Raw genomic sequence first — 14210 nt, forward strand, 5'->3', positions numbered from 1 at the left:
TGAAATGTAATCTCCTTGGGTCTGTCTTGATGTTTTGTAGAACTAATTCCCATTTATTGCAAGAACTCTTACAACACTATATTCAAGTTTAAATTTTTATTATGTGTTTACATTTTGGAAGGGGTAAGTGTGGTGGTGTTGGAAATTCTAATTAAGGATAACATTTCTGATTCAAAAGATCTTTCTTCAGTCCAGAGATTCTTTTTCCTCTTTCCTGATTTTCTGCCTGCTCCTTAAGACCGCAGGAAGTTTTGCTTGGGTCATTCACTTGCAACAGGATGTTATCTGAATACTGAATTAATGTATGCAGTCTGTCACTTGGTATTTCTTCTGTTCTTCTGCTGGAGATCTCCCAGGGTTGCAAAGACCTTGCAAGCGGCAATGGCAATAACAGGAATGTGCCTATGATCCTGCAAAGTAAAAGAAGAAACATTAAGCTGCATGTCTCTCCCATCACTGCAGGGTGTGAATAAATAGATCTAATCAACAATTTACATTTTAACCTCAGACCAGGTTTTATTTTTAGGATTTGTCATTCAGCCCAAGCGAAACCTTTCCGTTTCTGTCTGGTGGTGTTTCTAAAAGCACCTTTAAGTTATCACCGAGACTGTGTATTTTAAGATACATTTACGTTTTGATATAATCTGCTGCTTTTCCTATTTGAAACAAAGCCCACCTGTTCTTCATTAATTATACTGTCATTTAACCTGCTAACCAGGTTGCTACTAATTACAGTTATCTCACTGTTTTGCAGCTGATAATATGCAAAAATGATTAGACCTCTCTGTATCTCGATTAGCTAGAGCTGTAACGAGGTAGCAAATTGTGAAGGTTTTTACAGGTATTGTGAAGGTATTTACAGACTATATGATATAAAGCTGGGAGGAGTGGCTACTGCACCTGTAGAGTGTGCTGCCCTTCAGAGCGGCCTCGACAGCAAAAACTGAAATAGAAGAAATCCTGTTTAAACGTAGAAAAATCTGTTTTACTGTAGGGCGATTGAACACTGGAGCAGGTGTGCTCCACCAGAGAGGTTGTGGAGTCTCCATCCTAGGAGACCTTCAAAACCCAACTGGACACAGTCCTGGGCATCCTGCTTGAGGTGACCCTGCTTGAGCAGGGGTTGGATGGGATGATCTCCAGAGGTGTCTTGCAACCTCAACTGATCTGTGACTCTGTATGGCAGTGCCTTTTTTAAGACAGAAGATCTCGTGGTGAAGGAGCTGCAAATCCTGGTGGTGATGCTGACTGTTCCCCCTTGCTAACATCAGCTGAAATCTGAATGGAGCAAACGTGGGAAGAGTTGCTGAAGAATTCTCTGGAGAGAGGCAGCAGAAAGTAATGTCTGAGACCAGCTGGAGCCAGGAGCCGGAGGCTGGAGTGAAGGCACCCCAGGGGCCAGAGCCTTTGCTGGAAGATAAGCGGGGGGGCTTTTCAGTTGACCCCTGTTTTAATCATCTTTCTACCCACTTTGATCTCTCCAGATGCTCTCAAAACCTTTGGATTACATCCTGAAGTGGAAAGGACATGTCCTGAAGGAGGAGCAGAGTGAGGCTGCAGACAGAGGAGAGCTCATACCTCACCCTGCCGCCTGCAGGGAAAGCCCGGTCTGCTGGCAAACAGGAGAGGAGGAAGAGCCAAGGGTCTTCCAAATCAAGCTGTGTCAGTCAAAGGTGTTAATGTGACCGCTTTATGAGGAGGAAATGTATACGCTTTCCTTCATCCACTCCAACAAATGTCCTCAGGTTAGGTCAAACCACCTACACTGACTATTTTTACAGTTTGCTCTCTGCTATACTTGATGAACTGATTTGTGTGTGGGTTTTTTTGTTGACTTTTTTTTTTTTTCTGAAGAGGACTATAGATGGTTCACATGATTTCTTTTGTGTCCTCTGCAGTGCAGATGATGCAGACAGGGCTGGGGTGATACCCAAGGCACTGCCGATGTACAGCCTGAGCGCAAAGGTGATCTTGCAGGCTTAGGAATACTATACAAACAGGTAAAGCAAGACACTCGATGAAGACCACGCTGGAGAAAGACTGTATCTGCTGTCTAAAAGCCAGATACAGGGTCACTGAAGCGCGTGTCGCAGTGGTAGCGGAGCTGGGAACCCTGAACGGGAAGGTTTCCTGCAGTTCTGTCACGAGGAACGAGAGGACCTCCCAATGCCTTGCACAGGGCTTGCAGTGACGCCGGGCAGGAGCTTGCTGATGGGGTTGCTCTGTGGTGCAGCCCGGCAGCGTTCCTGGGGACTGCACGGCAGTGGTGCTTGGCCGCTCTCGGCGTGCTTCTGCTCTGAAACATCGCTGTGCGTGAAGGTGCCTTCCTACAATGGCTGCTCCTTGTCTGCATCGCTTCTGTTGGCGGAGCAGGGACAAAAATACCCTCCTGCTGCATCGCAGTGAGCCCTGTGGAACCAGCACACCTGAGAGACGAGCAGATGGTCTGTACTCTCCTGTGCATCGCCTGGGCACTACTGGTTTAATCATTTATCCCTGTTCACACCACCAAAGCTTTATATTGGGTGGAGATGCGTGTATTTGGTGTGGGTTAACCCCAATGGGTAGCTTGTCAGGTGTCAGGCAGGATTTGCAACACTGGTAGCTGGGGAGAAAAACTGTTACTAAGTGTAACGCAGCACCTTGGATACAGAAAGCAGGGGGAGACAATAAATACAGACTTCCGTAATGTCATTTTATAGTGTCACTCTTCAGAATTTATTAAGACTTAGTTACAGTGATGCCTGCAGCTTCTTCTGGTTGAATCGGTAAATTCTGTTCATTATCTCCAGCACTTATTTTGACCTACTGTGTTTTAAAAAAGAGGAAATATTGGAGGCATAGGGGCACCCCAATTACTTTCTTTGGCAGCTGGGTTTTTTGGTGTAAATCCAGATTTTCTCAGGTTTGCTGCTGACACCCCAGTCAGTGCTTCTCTGGGTGGATGGACAGACCCAAAATGTGAAGCGTTACTTGATGAGAGCACTGAGAAATGCAGGCACCGGTGACCTGCCTTGATCACCGTAGCCTCCTGCGGGCAGTGTGCGGCAATGGGAAGAGAAGAGCCGCAGCGAGGAGGGATGCGACTGTCATCTTGGAGCAAGTTTGCATGTCTTGTCATCCCACCCTGGTACCGCTCCAGCGTGTGGACAGTCTTGGACAGGCTGAGGATGGAGAAGGGTTCACAAGAACTTTCTTCACTACAGAAAGGTGGTTGCTAAAGCTGCGAGCTCAAAGAATAGTTCACTGTCACCTTGCTGCGGGTGTTGTTACTTGTTCGCTGTTGGGAGCTGGCTGCCTTGTTGGAGCTGAGAATGGCACTGGCTTTTTTCAAGAGTTCCTCAGTCTACAAATTAAATTATGCCTGTTTCTCCCATTTTTTGTCAAGCACAAATCACAGCGGCAGCGTGTTTGTGTACCTTTACCCCCGTCCTCAGCATTTAGCTCTCCAGGATGGAAGAAAATGAGTTCAAGCCCAACCTTCTGATAATTTATGTTCTTTGTGCTTAAGGGCAAAATTTAAGTTGCCAAAAGCAGATGTTTGCTTGCTCCTTTTTTAGCTCTCAAAGTACTTTCTGCGCGCTTGATTGATGGACGTCCCTGTTACATTAATAGTTGGGCTTTGCAGAAAGCTGTTATTACCAGGAGAATCTGGTGTGGGTTTCAGTTTTTCTTCTTGCATTGAAAATCCATTATTAATGTCTTTTTGAGGAAAAAAAGGCTTCAATTCAGGCATTTTGCTTTGCTTTCTCAGACTCCTTTGCAACTGTCTTCTCTGAGGCTCTTTTAAAATCAATATTACAAGTGTTCTTTATATTTCACTGTGTGGTTGAAGGTTTCGAAGTCTTGCTATTGATTTCAAATTGTGTTGCAGGACGTTTGGGTGCACGCAGATTGCCATGTGATGGACTACTTTATATGTGTCTTCCCAATCATCACTGGGTTGGCTTTTTGCATGTTCCCTCTTGCAGGATGCTGCTGCTGAGCCTGGAAGATACCGGGAGAGCTTTGCTAGCTTGTAGCCCGTGAGTGCAATCTTGAGACACTGAACTTGTGACCGCTCATTTAATTTTGGTTTTGAATTTCGTTTTATATTGGACATGGAGGTATGCTTGTGAGGTCTCCTTTTTTGTGTTGTCTTCATGGAGTTGTTCTGCCCTGGTTTGGGCCACTTCGTGTTCTGCATCGTAGGAGAATAACAGGTTGTCCTGGTTTTGTTTGGGGTGGTCATCCAGCTCTTTGGATCAGTGCTGGCATGAGCTCTGAAATTGCCCCTTGGATCAGCTCTGCTAGCAGATCTTGGCATTTCTGAGGTGCAAAGTCCAAGTCTCAAAATAATATGGAAACACAGACCACATCTATAGCTGCTGTAAAGTTGGATTTGCAGATATAGGCTCTCAGAGCACATCAGCATCGGTGGAGCATGGGGCACATCTGTTTGAGAGCTTGCTGGGACTAGAGGAGGGTGTGAGGGGTGACATGACTGTGGCCAGCACAGGTGCTCCAAAATGCATCCATTACTCCAGGTGGACTGCAGTGGGGGAAAAGTGCACACTGAAGAGGACAGAGGACCACGCGTGTGTATACACATGGCAAGTCCTAAAAGCACAAAGGAGAAAGAGCAGCCACAGAAGTTTTCTGTGTAAGGAGGGTTTGCATGTGCCTCAAGCTCATGTGAAGCAGGGTGGTGAGCAGTCCCACTCCAGGGCTCTCCAGGCAGGTATGGGCGTGTTTGTTGCTTGACCTGCCTGCGGGCAGGCTGCTTCCAAGCCCTCTGTGCATTGGCAGCACAAGCTCCATGTCTACTGGCTGCTTTGGTTGCGACAATACGCAATATATAGGTGGTCTGGATATACAGTAAATTGCTGCCAGCTGGATTGGGGTGTTCGCTTGTCGGGCTTATCTTCAGTAAGGTTCAACTCCTAGACATGTAAAACACACTGCGCTTCATGGAGGCCAGTTTTAGCTTTTAAGGAATTGGTTGTTGTAGTTTATCCATCCATGCTGGGGACCAGAGCAAAAAGATGGCGGAGGCGCTGGCACCATGTCTCTGGAGGAGCAGCACAGAGTGCGGGTGTTTTAAACATGCTCACAGAGGGGACAGGCAGCCTGAGATCTTCTTGGGTGCAGCGGTGCCACCGTTTGCTGGAGCCGGCAGTCGGGAGGGGGTTGGCATGCATAACTATGGGCAGGCTTTGACCTTGCCGCTGGAACTTTAGTTAGCGATTCTGTTGATGTTCTGGAAACGAAAATATAATTCAGGCCACCTTCCTCCTCCAAGCTGACCCTGAAAATCTGGGAGGAGAACAACTACTGAATAATTAGGGGCCTTTTTTTTTTTTCTTTTTGCTAGAGTTACTGCTCAGTGTTGAACTGTGCTGTAAAGTGTCATTAGTTTCCTTGAACTTATTGGTCCAAGTGTACTTTGCATTAATATAATTGCGTAAATTGCAGTCTCATTAATCACAGTGTGCTGCAGCATATCACTGTCTCGCCTTATTTTGCGGATGGTTTGGCTGGTGAGAACCCCTGTAACCCTGGCCAGGGGGTGAAGGCTGTGGCTGTAGCACTCCCCCTGTGCTTGTTTTAGCTCACGCTTTATATTTGGATGCCTCTTACTCTGTAAGATCCAGGAGCATTTGCCAGTGCTGCCATGACTGTGGAGAGCAGCCACGCCGCTGCGGAGGAGGGCAGCTGGGATGCAGCCGGGGAAAGGTAGGTTTGTCGCGAGGGAATTGTGCCGTACCACATCCCTGCAGCTGCTGTTTTGTTTTGGGTCCATAGAGGTCCTGGCATGGCAGAGCCCAGGCTCCTGGCTTTGCAGTAAATGCCCAGAGCGTGAGGTCTTGTGCAGGGGACCGCTGCAGGGCCGTTCGATGATGCTGTGGCTCTGTCTCCATGGCAGAGCTCTCAGACTTCCTGGCAATGTAAATTCTCCTGGCTGCATGCTAAAATTACACTGAGTTATTGATTTATCTTTGAGAGGATTTCCTTCCCGAGGGACATTTCTGGCCGTTGTAATGATTTAGTTCTTCTGCGAGTGCAGAATCCATAGCAGAGCAGAGCCACCCTCCTGCCCTCAAGTCTGCAGCCCAGGGTCGTGCCCCTGCAGGCTTCCTCCACAAGCTGATTTCTATTCCAAAGCTGGGACAAGGTTATGCTGTTCCTTCTGAGTGAAAACTGCAAATAAAAGGGCATTTTCAACTTTTCACTGAGGAAGCTGCAAGTCTCGGACTAGCCTTTATGCCACGGCACCAGCATTGTTATCTTGGACTTGTTGCAAATGCAACTCTGAGGCTGGCACATGGGAACCATGAAGCTGTGCTGGCATTAATGCACTTGGGCTCCTGGGAATGTTTTAATTCCTTAAAGCGGGGTATGATGGGAGCAGGATCATGCAAACATTTTTTTCTAAAGATGCAGGGTACAGCCTCTCTTTTCTTTGCTTTCTGCTGACTCGCCTGTGGATCATCTCTCAAAATCAGGCCAGGCAAGTTCAATTTCAGTCTCCTGCTTGTAATCCTGAGGAGGCAAAGCCAATTCTCTACTTCTACCACCATTTTTCTCCCCTTAGCCCTGAAATCACAGTCCACTGGTTGTGGCTCAGCTGGTGGGCACCATCAGTAGAAGGACCTGACCCTTCAGAGTTGGGCCAAATGTTTTGCCTACTATATGTGGAAGCAAAATGACAGGCTCTGTGTCCCTGGCTGCCCATCTCCAGTGATGGCCCGTCAAAGCACCTCCGTGTGGGTTCCTGGATCTAACTCCACAGTGGATTTGGATCCGATCTCAGCTGCAGCATGCACACTGATAAAATGTGAGGCTGCTCACACACACAGTGTTATAAAACTGCATCCCCTGATTAGGCCCAGGGAGAATGTCAATTTATTTTCCTGTGAACCAAGTGTGGCACAACTACTTTCTTTCCTAGTGATCTATCTGCGAGATAAAATAGGTCCTTAGTGTCTGTCTTAAATACTGCAGTGTTGACAAGTTCTCTTGACAAAAATTAGGCTAATGTCCCTTACCGACTGCATTAGCTATAGAAACAAGGCTTTAAACTGAAGCTTTGGAAAGCACTATACCAACAGTCTCTCCAAGGCATCTTCTTATTCCAGTTTTTATTATTCAAATTTATTCTTGCTATAGCATGGCAGCGTAGCTGGCAGACGGGTTTCTCCAATACATTCTGCTAGTCTCACAGCCAGGTGGTTTGGATCAGGCACCTTTCAGCGTTGACCAGGGGAAATGTTGTCCAGCTGTCTGCGGACCTGGGGTCTCTTGGCTCTGGGGGGATGCTCTAGGCTCGGGGAAATGTTGGTGCCGGGATGTTACTGCGGCCGCTGGTGTGAAAACATGAGATGAGCCAGCTGACACACATTGAGTAGGGATGCAATTTGAGTCAATAAGCTGCATGCCTTGCCAGCAGTACAGTGTGTCCTGAAATGCTCCCGGTGATAGCTGGAGCTGGGAGCAAGGAGTTTGGTTTTCCTCTGTTGTATGTGTCTTATCTTTTCAGTTTCGGCCTTGATTGAGTTATAAACAGAGAAGCTGAGGACAGGAACAGGGATCGCTGAGACCTGGTCATGAAGACGTCTTCTTGGGCTTTCCAGCCTTCCCCTTGAAAATAGTTTCCCTTTTTGCCCCTTTTTTCCTCCTGTTGCACAATCTCAGGCTTCAGCTCCTTGTTTCCAACCATGGATTAACCATGGCCAGCTTAGACCTCTTGGTTCTCATACTGGTGTTGGTCCTGATGGTTTATCCCTCCCTAGAGAGCACTTGTGTCCTTTCCACGCCTCTGTGTTGCCAGGTTCTTTGGGGATGGTTTTCTCTGCCCTTATGTTCATCTGTGGTGGCCATCTCAACAGCCACTGGAGAGAGGAAGAGAGACTCTCTGCGAGTGACAGATGTGGAAGACAGCTGTGGCTGATGATGTTCTGGAGGTGCTAATCTCTGTCATAGTAAAGAAGCCAGTGGCGCCTGTCTCAAAAAAGTATTAGATGCCTAAAATTTGGCAGGACAAATATCATCCTTAGCTCCTTTTGTCAGGTTCTCAATTCTCCTCGTCATCCCCCTCGTCCTTCTCTGCCTACATTCTGCACTGATCTTCTCTGAACGTAGATAAGCCTTCAGCATCCCCGATGGGCTTTCTAGTATAACAAATACACCTGTGGGATGACAATTATTGAATAGGTTGCAAGTGACATTATGAAGTAGTGTAGGCTTGGGGATAAATAACTTAGTGAGTTGGAGAGGGATTAAAATTGGCTTTTGTAAATAATGTTTCTCTTGGACGTTGAGTTGGCGACATGGTGAGACAAAGGTCACTGCAGTGTCCGTGCAGCCCGGCATGCTGTTTGATAGCTGAAATAATCAGAGTGTGGCTGGACAGCTTTGATCTCCACTTGCTTCTTCTGCCCAGACCTTTGTGGGATTAAACTCTAAACTGCTACAGTTCACAGAATCGAGCCCAATATCAGAAGAGAAAATAAATTAAGTGCTTTGTATTGAATCGCTAAGCACATGCATCATGCTGTAACCAAGGGTGTGTGGTAATGCATAAGAAATGACTGGCTCGAAGCTGGAGATAAGCATTTGCTTATGAAGTGAAAACATGTGTTTTTGCCAATTTTACAAAAGGGCAACCCTTCCTCTTCCTTCCGTGCTATTATTTTTTTCCTGGTGTATTTTCTGCTGTTGCAGTGCAAATGAGAGAGAAGCCTTTGCAGAGAGGGAGGTGGAAGGGCAGAAGCACTTGTTGCGAGGAGCTGGAGCTCTTTGCCATATGAAGCTTTTCTATATTGGCAGCAGCAGAAGATGCATCAACAGATGCCACAGCAGCGACTCCCATCAGAGAGGCACCATATGTCCTCTCCCAAGCCTTCCCGTCGCTCCTTCCCTAAGAGTCTTCCTCCCCAGGCACCTGGCTAGCATCCGCCTTCGTTTCCATTGCTTACTATCTCAGAGCATCCCGGAAAGCAGCAGACAGCTTGCAGGAGGTACGTGCTCTGCCCTGCACGTGACAGCCAGCACTCTCGTCCTCAGTGGTTACCTTGCCACGAGAGGGTCGAGGCTTGATGGGTTTTTAGGCAGGCAGCTAGCTCGGCTCTGTGTATGCCCCTGCATGAGGCTGGGCTACGTGCAGAATAATCTTTTTGGCTGCCAGCGATGGTAGGCGTGAGTTGAATGGACCTGCTCTGACAGCGTCAACCAGGATCCCTCTCCTGTCACTGCCAGGTTCGCCTGCTTCTCCCTCCCCTTCCGCTCTCCCGCTGCCGGAGCTGGAGGCGAAGCCAAGTGCAGGCAGTGGGTGGATTTGGCAAGAGGCATTGGGAGCCAGAGCCCGGTGCTCACGGGGTACCGCCAGTTTGAATAACTGGGCTCGTGGCCCCTGGCACTTGCTGATCGATTGAGAGAACATAAATACTGGTGCTGTAGGAGAGCACTGGATCAGTTTAAATTGGCAGTTGTAAGTAGTTGTCCAGCCGAGTGTCCAAATCTAACTGATGCTTTTGCGTGTCTAACCAAGTATTACTTACTGGAAAGCCCCTTCCTTGCGATGCTTTGTTCTCTGCTAGCTGCGGATCAAATCGCAGGAGGAGGGATTTGATTCTGGCATCATTTTAAAAACGTTTTCATTATATCTGCCGAGGGAAACAAATTACAGAGAAGACCTCTCAGCACTAGGACAAAAGAGTGGCTCTAAAACCCTTTTCAGATAAACAAATGTTTGAGCTGTAGGCCTGATGGATGGTGCTTAAAGACATGATTATTACTGCAGCAAGCAAGCGGTTGGCATTAAAAATCATAGGATGCAAGAAAGTAAGTTCTCCCAAGGTTCCCGTGGGCATGTGTTTCCCTGTAATCCTGGTTGTGAGGAGCCCTTAGCACCCTGAGTCCACATGGTGATGTGGCATTAGCCATGGGAAAACAGTAGCCCAGCAAGCACCAGTAAGTAGCTTCTCTCTTGCTAAATAAGAAACTGGAATGGGAATGGCCCTTTCTTTGCACCTTATTCGAGCAGGGTTCAAGTCCTGTGGAAAGTAGTGCTGCTTCTGTGAGACACATAAGGACCCTGGGCAAGAGCAGAGACAGTGGCACTTTGTGTTGGGATGTATCAGTGCAGTGAGTTTGGGTTTTTCCTGGGGGTGGCTCTGCTGCCAGCAGCAGTGCTGGGCACTGAACTGGGAATGGATTCACCCTCAGTGAGCTTGAAAATATTTCAGATGTCTTGGCTCTGCTGCAGCGTGGAGCAAAATCGGTATTGGAGAAGATGGTGTATTTAAACATCACCATTTTGACAGGTTGAATTGCAAGGTATTTGTTAGCATAGCTTGGAGTATTATATAATTAAGGTTAGATATTAGGAAAAAATTCTTTACTGTGAGGGTGATGAGGCACTGGAACAGGTTGCCCAGAGAAGCTGTGGATGCCCCATCCCTGGCAGTGTTCAAGGCCAGGTTGGATGGGGCTTTGAGCAACCTGGTCTAGTGGAAGATGTCTCTGCCTGTGGCGGGGGGTTGGAACTAGGTGATCTTTAAGGTCCCTTCCAACCCAAACCATTCTATGATTCTATGATAAAGATTTGTCAGATAAACTAACCAACTAAAGTGTCTTACATGAAACTTCGTTGATTTTGTTGAGGTTTTTTTAACTGTTCATTCAGTCTCTCAACAATTCATCACATTCAGGCATTTCTGGAAGAGAGTGGTACAAGTTGCTGCTGAGAGCTAAATACCTGTGACTTGGGGATCAGGCCCTTCCTGCTTAGTATTTGTCTGCATGCTCTGGGAGGCAGAAGAAGACAGCAGTTTGAGTTGTTTGCTTGTGCTGTAAGGACAAAACTCCTCTCTCGTGATTTCCTCCGTAATCCCAGGAAGGGAAGGACATCTCCTTATCCTTGCCGGCCCTCTGCACAGCAGCAGAATCTTTGTCCATATCGAGGGGCAATGATAAGACAAAATAATGGTGATAAAACCGGCCTGACAGCAGCAGGACTTTTCATTTGCAGGCAGAGGCAGCGTGGCTGCCTTCAGCCTCGAGGCAGGCAACCCTGGGAGAAGTGGCACAATGGGAATGGCCACGGTGGGTCACGGCCAGGGTTCATCAAGCATCCCATCCCCTACAGATGCTGCAAGCACATGCCTAAGGAACAGTTCATGAGCATGGTAAATGTGGTGATTATAAAAGAGTTTTCTCAATAGTTAATTACAGTAGGTAATTAGAGCCCCTGCTCTCACTGATGGTGTGGACCTGAGAAATCCAGGAGCGCTGGGCAGTGACCAGGACGATGCTGTGCTCAACAGGCAGCTGTGGTTTCCCAGCAGAAGTACAGAACTAATGGAAGCAAGAGATGCACATGAAGTGGCTTTGTAAAGCATTTCATCCAGCGTCATAGGAGTTTCTACTTGAAATGTGGATGCAGATATCTGAGCTTCCTCACCGTCTGCACTGCAGGCGAGGTACAGTGGGAAAGGCTGGGGGATGCTGGGGCAGCTTCTGGGAGGAGCTTCCAGGCCTGATGCTGTTAAACCTCTCTGCCAGCTATCTGGAAGAGGTGATATATAGCATATTAATGACCTTTTCCGGTGGCACTTAATTGGGAGGAGCAGTGAGTGCCAGAAAACAAACTAATACAAAAGGCTGTAGATGAGTGAAAAAGGGGCAGGAAGTAGCAAAATGAGATTCAGGCTCTGGGCTTCCTCTTCCCATCAGTAATCCATCTCTTCTTGACCTGTGTCTTCTACACATCTTCCCTTCCTTTTGTATGTAAAAATGTTCTGTTTTGAAATAACAGGCAATCCAAGGAGTGGTATGACTCACCCTTATAGGAAAAAAAAATAAAATAAAAAAAAAAAAGCCAGGCTTTGCTGCTTTCTTGCTCGACAGCACTAACGGGAGAGTCCGGAGTCAGAGCACGCACCGAGCCCCATCAGACTAGGGCTGGTTCCTCTGTTTCCTCTGAGCCCAGCATTCAGCGTGAGAAACAGGCAGCATCTTCATGCAGCCAGAGCACCGTGCTCATGTGAAATCCCATCCTCTCCCCAGGCAGAGCCCGTAGCAGGAGCAGGCAGCATGAGCAAGCAGTGCCAGCGATACGGCAGAGGGGAGCTCTGCTGCTTCCTGGGATTTGTCTCCTTGTGTATTTTTTTTAATCATTACTTTATTAAAGGAGTAGGTACGGTGCCATCAGATAACTTTTTGTGGAGGTACGGTGCCATCAGATAACTTTTTGCGGATGCTCTGTCAATCTTGCACAGCTTTATTGTTTTTAATATCGCAGCACTGCTGGTTTGTTTTGCTGGGAACATTCACGTATTGATTCATGGATTCTTTTGTTGCCTGTATTAGAAAGAAAGTCCCTTTCCCCTCACTTCCCTTCGCTGAGAGAAACAAAAAGAAAGGTAGATATTATCTGACGCTTGCTCAGATACCAAGGTGATTCTGAGAACTGCAGAGCTAGTTACTGACTCATAACTGTGGTTTGTTTTCACACTGTTAATAGATTTTTTTTTTCTTTTTTTTTTTTTTTCAATGGCAACCAAGGACACTCAGTTGGGAAGAAACCAGGGGATCTGCCTTCGTGAGCTGGATCACCCTTTTTTCTGCTTGCAGAAGCCTTCCCAGGGGGACATTTCTCTGCTGCAGGGGACAAAGTGTTGCCAGAAGGTGTTTCTGGAGGGGGAGAGTCTCGTGTCCCTCCTGAGCTTCTCTTGCTGAGCAGGTCGATGGGTGGCAGCTCGCAGGCCCAAGGGGTGTATAGGGGATGGGGATGCCCCTGCCAGGAGCGTAGTGAGTTATTGCACGATCTCGGTATGAGATTTGCATGTCTATGTATGATGTAAAACTTACCTGGTTAGTTTTAATGCCTGCCTGTTTCTGTGTAGTGAGTTGGGGCTCAGCCCTGTCCCCATGCAGAAAAGCAAAACCACTTTTGTCCAGCACTAAATGGAATAATGTGCTGGAAAGGAGCCGGGCAGGATGAGACTCTTCTCATTTAGTGAGGAAACACAGTTGATCATTTGCTTGGTCTAGAAAAGGAGAGATGGGGTTACTTGGATATTACTACGTGATGCATATTCAGCACAGCAGCCCTCTGCTTTTAGTTATCCTGTATATAACGTGCCTGATTCTTGCCTTAGTTGTGAGCGTGGTGGAAGCGTGTTCTGTTTTCCATTTGTTTATTTATTTATCATCTTGTTTTCAACCTCTGCAAAGCTTGATATAGGTATAGAGCTTCAGAAACGTACACATAACAGAATAACAGATAACTGTGATTTGGTTACAAGGCAATAATTTAAGTCGACAGGTTTAGCTGATAACATAAAACACAAGAGAGAAATAGCATCAGTTTATAAATGTCAGCAGAACCCCTGCGAGTGAGTTGCTGCCTTGAAGCCGACTCCGGTGCTGTTACTCCGTCTAATATATTATAAGAAGAAATAAAACTATGTCTGAAAAAATCTGGCTGACCAAGATTAAAGGAATAGGGCTATAAATTAAATTCTTCCTTGGCATCACTTTAAGCAACTTTCAGGACAGACAGAACATGTCCAAGTAAGATGAATGCTAATGCACTAGAAGGACCTCCAAAAGACCAGGTGTTTTTAGGCTGTGGATGCTCAGACCCATAGCAGCACCCAGGCATCGGGACAGTTTGTCCGGAGAGCAGTGTAAGTCAAAGCAGTTGTGTTCCAGCTCGTGTGGGAGAGCAAAGCCTGTCCTGATGTCTCTGCAGCCGATAAAGGGATTAAATTGAGAACGGGAATAACATCGTCCTAGCAGTGCATTGCCACAGGATCAGTGTCTCCTGCTTGGAAAATAAATGCTGTCACTTTGCTTTGACATTTATTCCCAATAAATACCTTGTCATTCGTGCAGTGGCAAGGGTTTTTTTTATCCTCTGGAAGTATTTTAGCTGTTGGATGCTATCTTTTTGGCTGCGAGGCAAAGAGCTGAGTGATTGAGGGGCAGGCGGGTGGCACGTCCCCATCGGGGACACTGGGTGGTATGCCTAAACCCCGTGGCTTTCTCTTGGATCCATCAACCCAAGTTGATGCAGTAACGTATATTCAAATCAGTTTAGTTGTGGTTTAAAAAAATTCCAAGTATGAGATATTTTTTATGTAGTAAAGAATACAAACCAGTTATGGGGGAAAGAGTTTGCCAGCTTCCTCCTCCAGCAGCTATAGCCTTTTCTGCAGGTTTGC

General features: G+C 47.0%; 1 protein-coding gene across 5 annotated transcripts in view; it reads left to right on the forward strand.

The window, feature by feature from the left end:
* The window catches only part of SIL1 (SIL1 nucleotide exchange factor), a 100706-nt gene that overhangs the window by 36750 nt on the left and 49746 nt on the right, over positions 1–14210 (forward strand). The window contains exon 2 of one of the 5 annotated variants that reach the window (XM_041119368.1): positions 1485–1745. The exons of the other annotated variants lie outside the window; for them this stretch is intronic. Within the exon in view, the coding sequence (XP_040975302.1) occupies positions 1736–1745 (10 nt within the window). The 5' untranslated portion in view covers positions 1485–1735. The remainder of the gene's footprint in view (positions 1–1484; positions 1746–14210) is intronic. 5 annotated transcript variants of the gene reach the window in all.

The sequence above is a fragment of the Aquila chrysaetos genome, chromosome 22 (genome assembly GCF_900496995.4).
Source record: "Aquila chrysaetos chrysaetos chromosome 22, bAquChr1.4, whole genome shotgun sequence".
Taxonomy (NCBI): Eukaryota; Metazoa; Chordata; class Aves; order Accipitriformes; family Accipitridae; genus Aquila; species Aquila chrysaetos.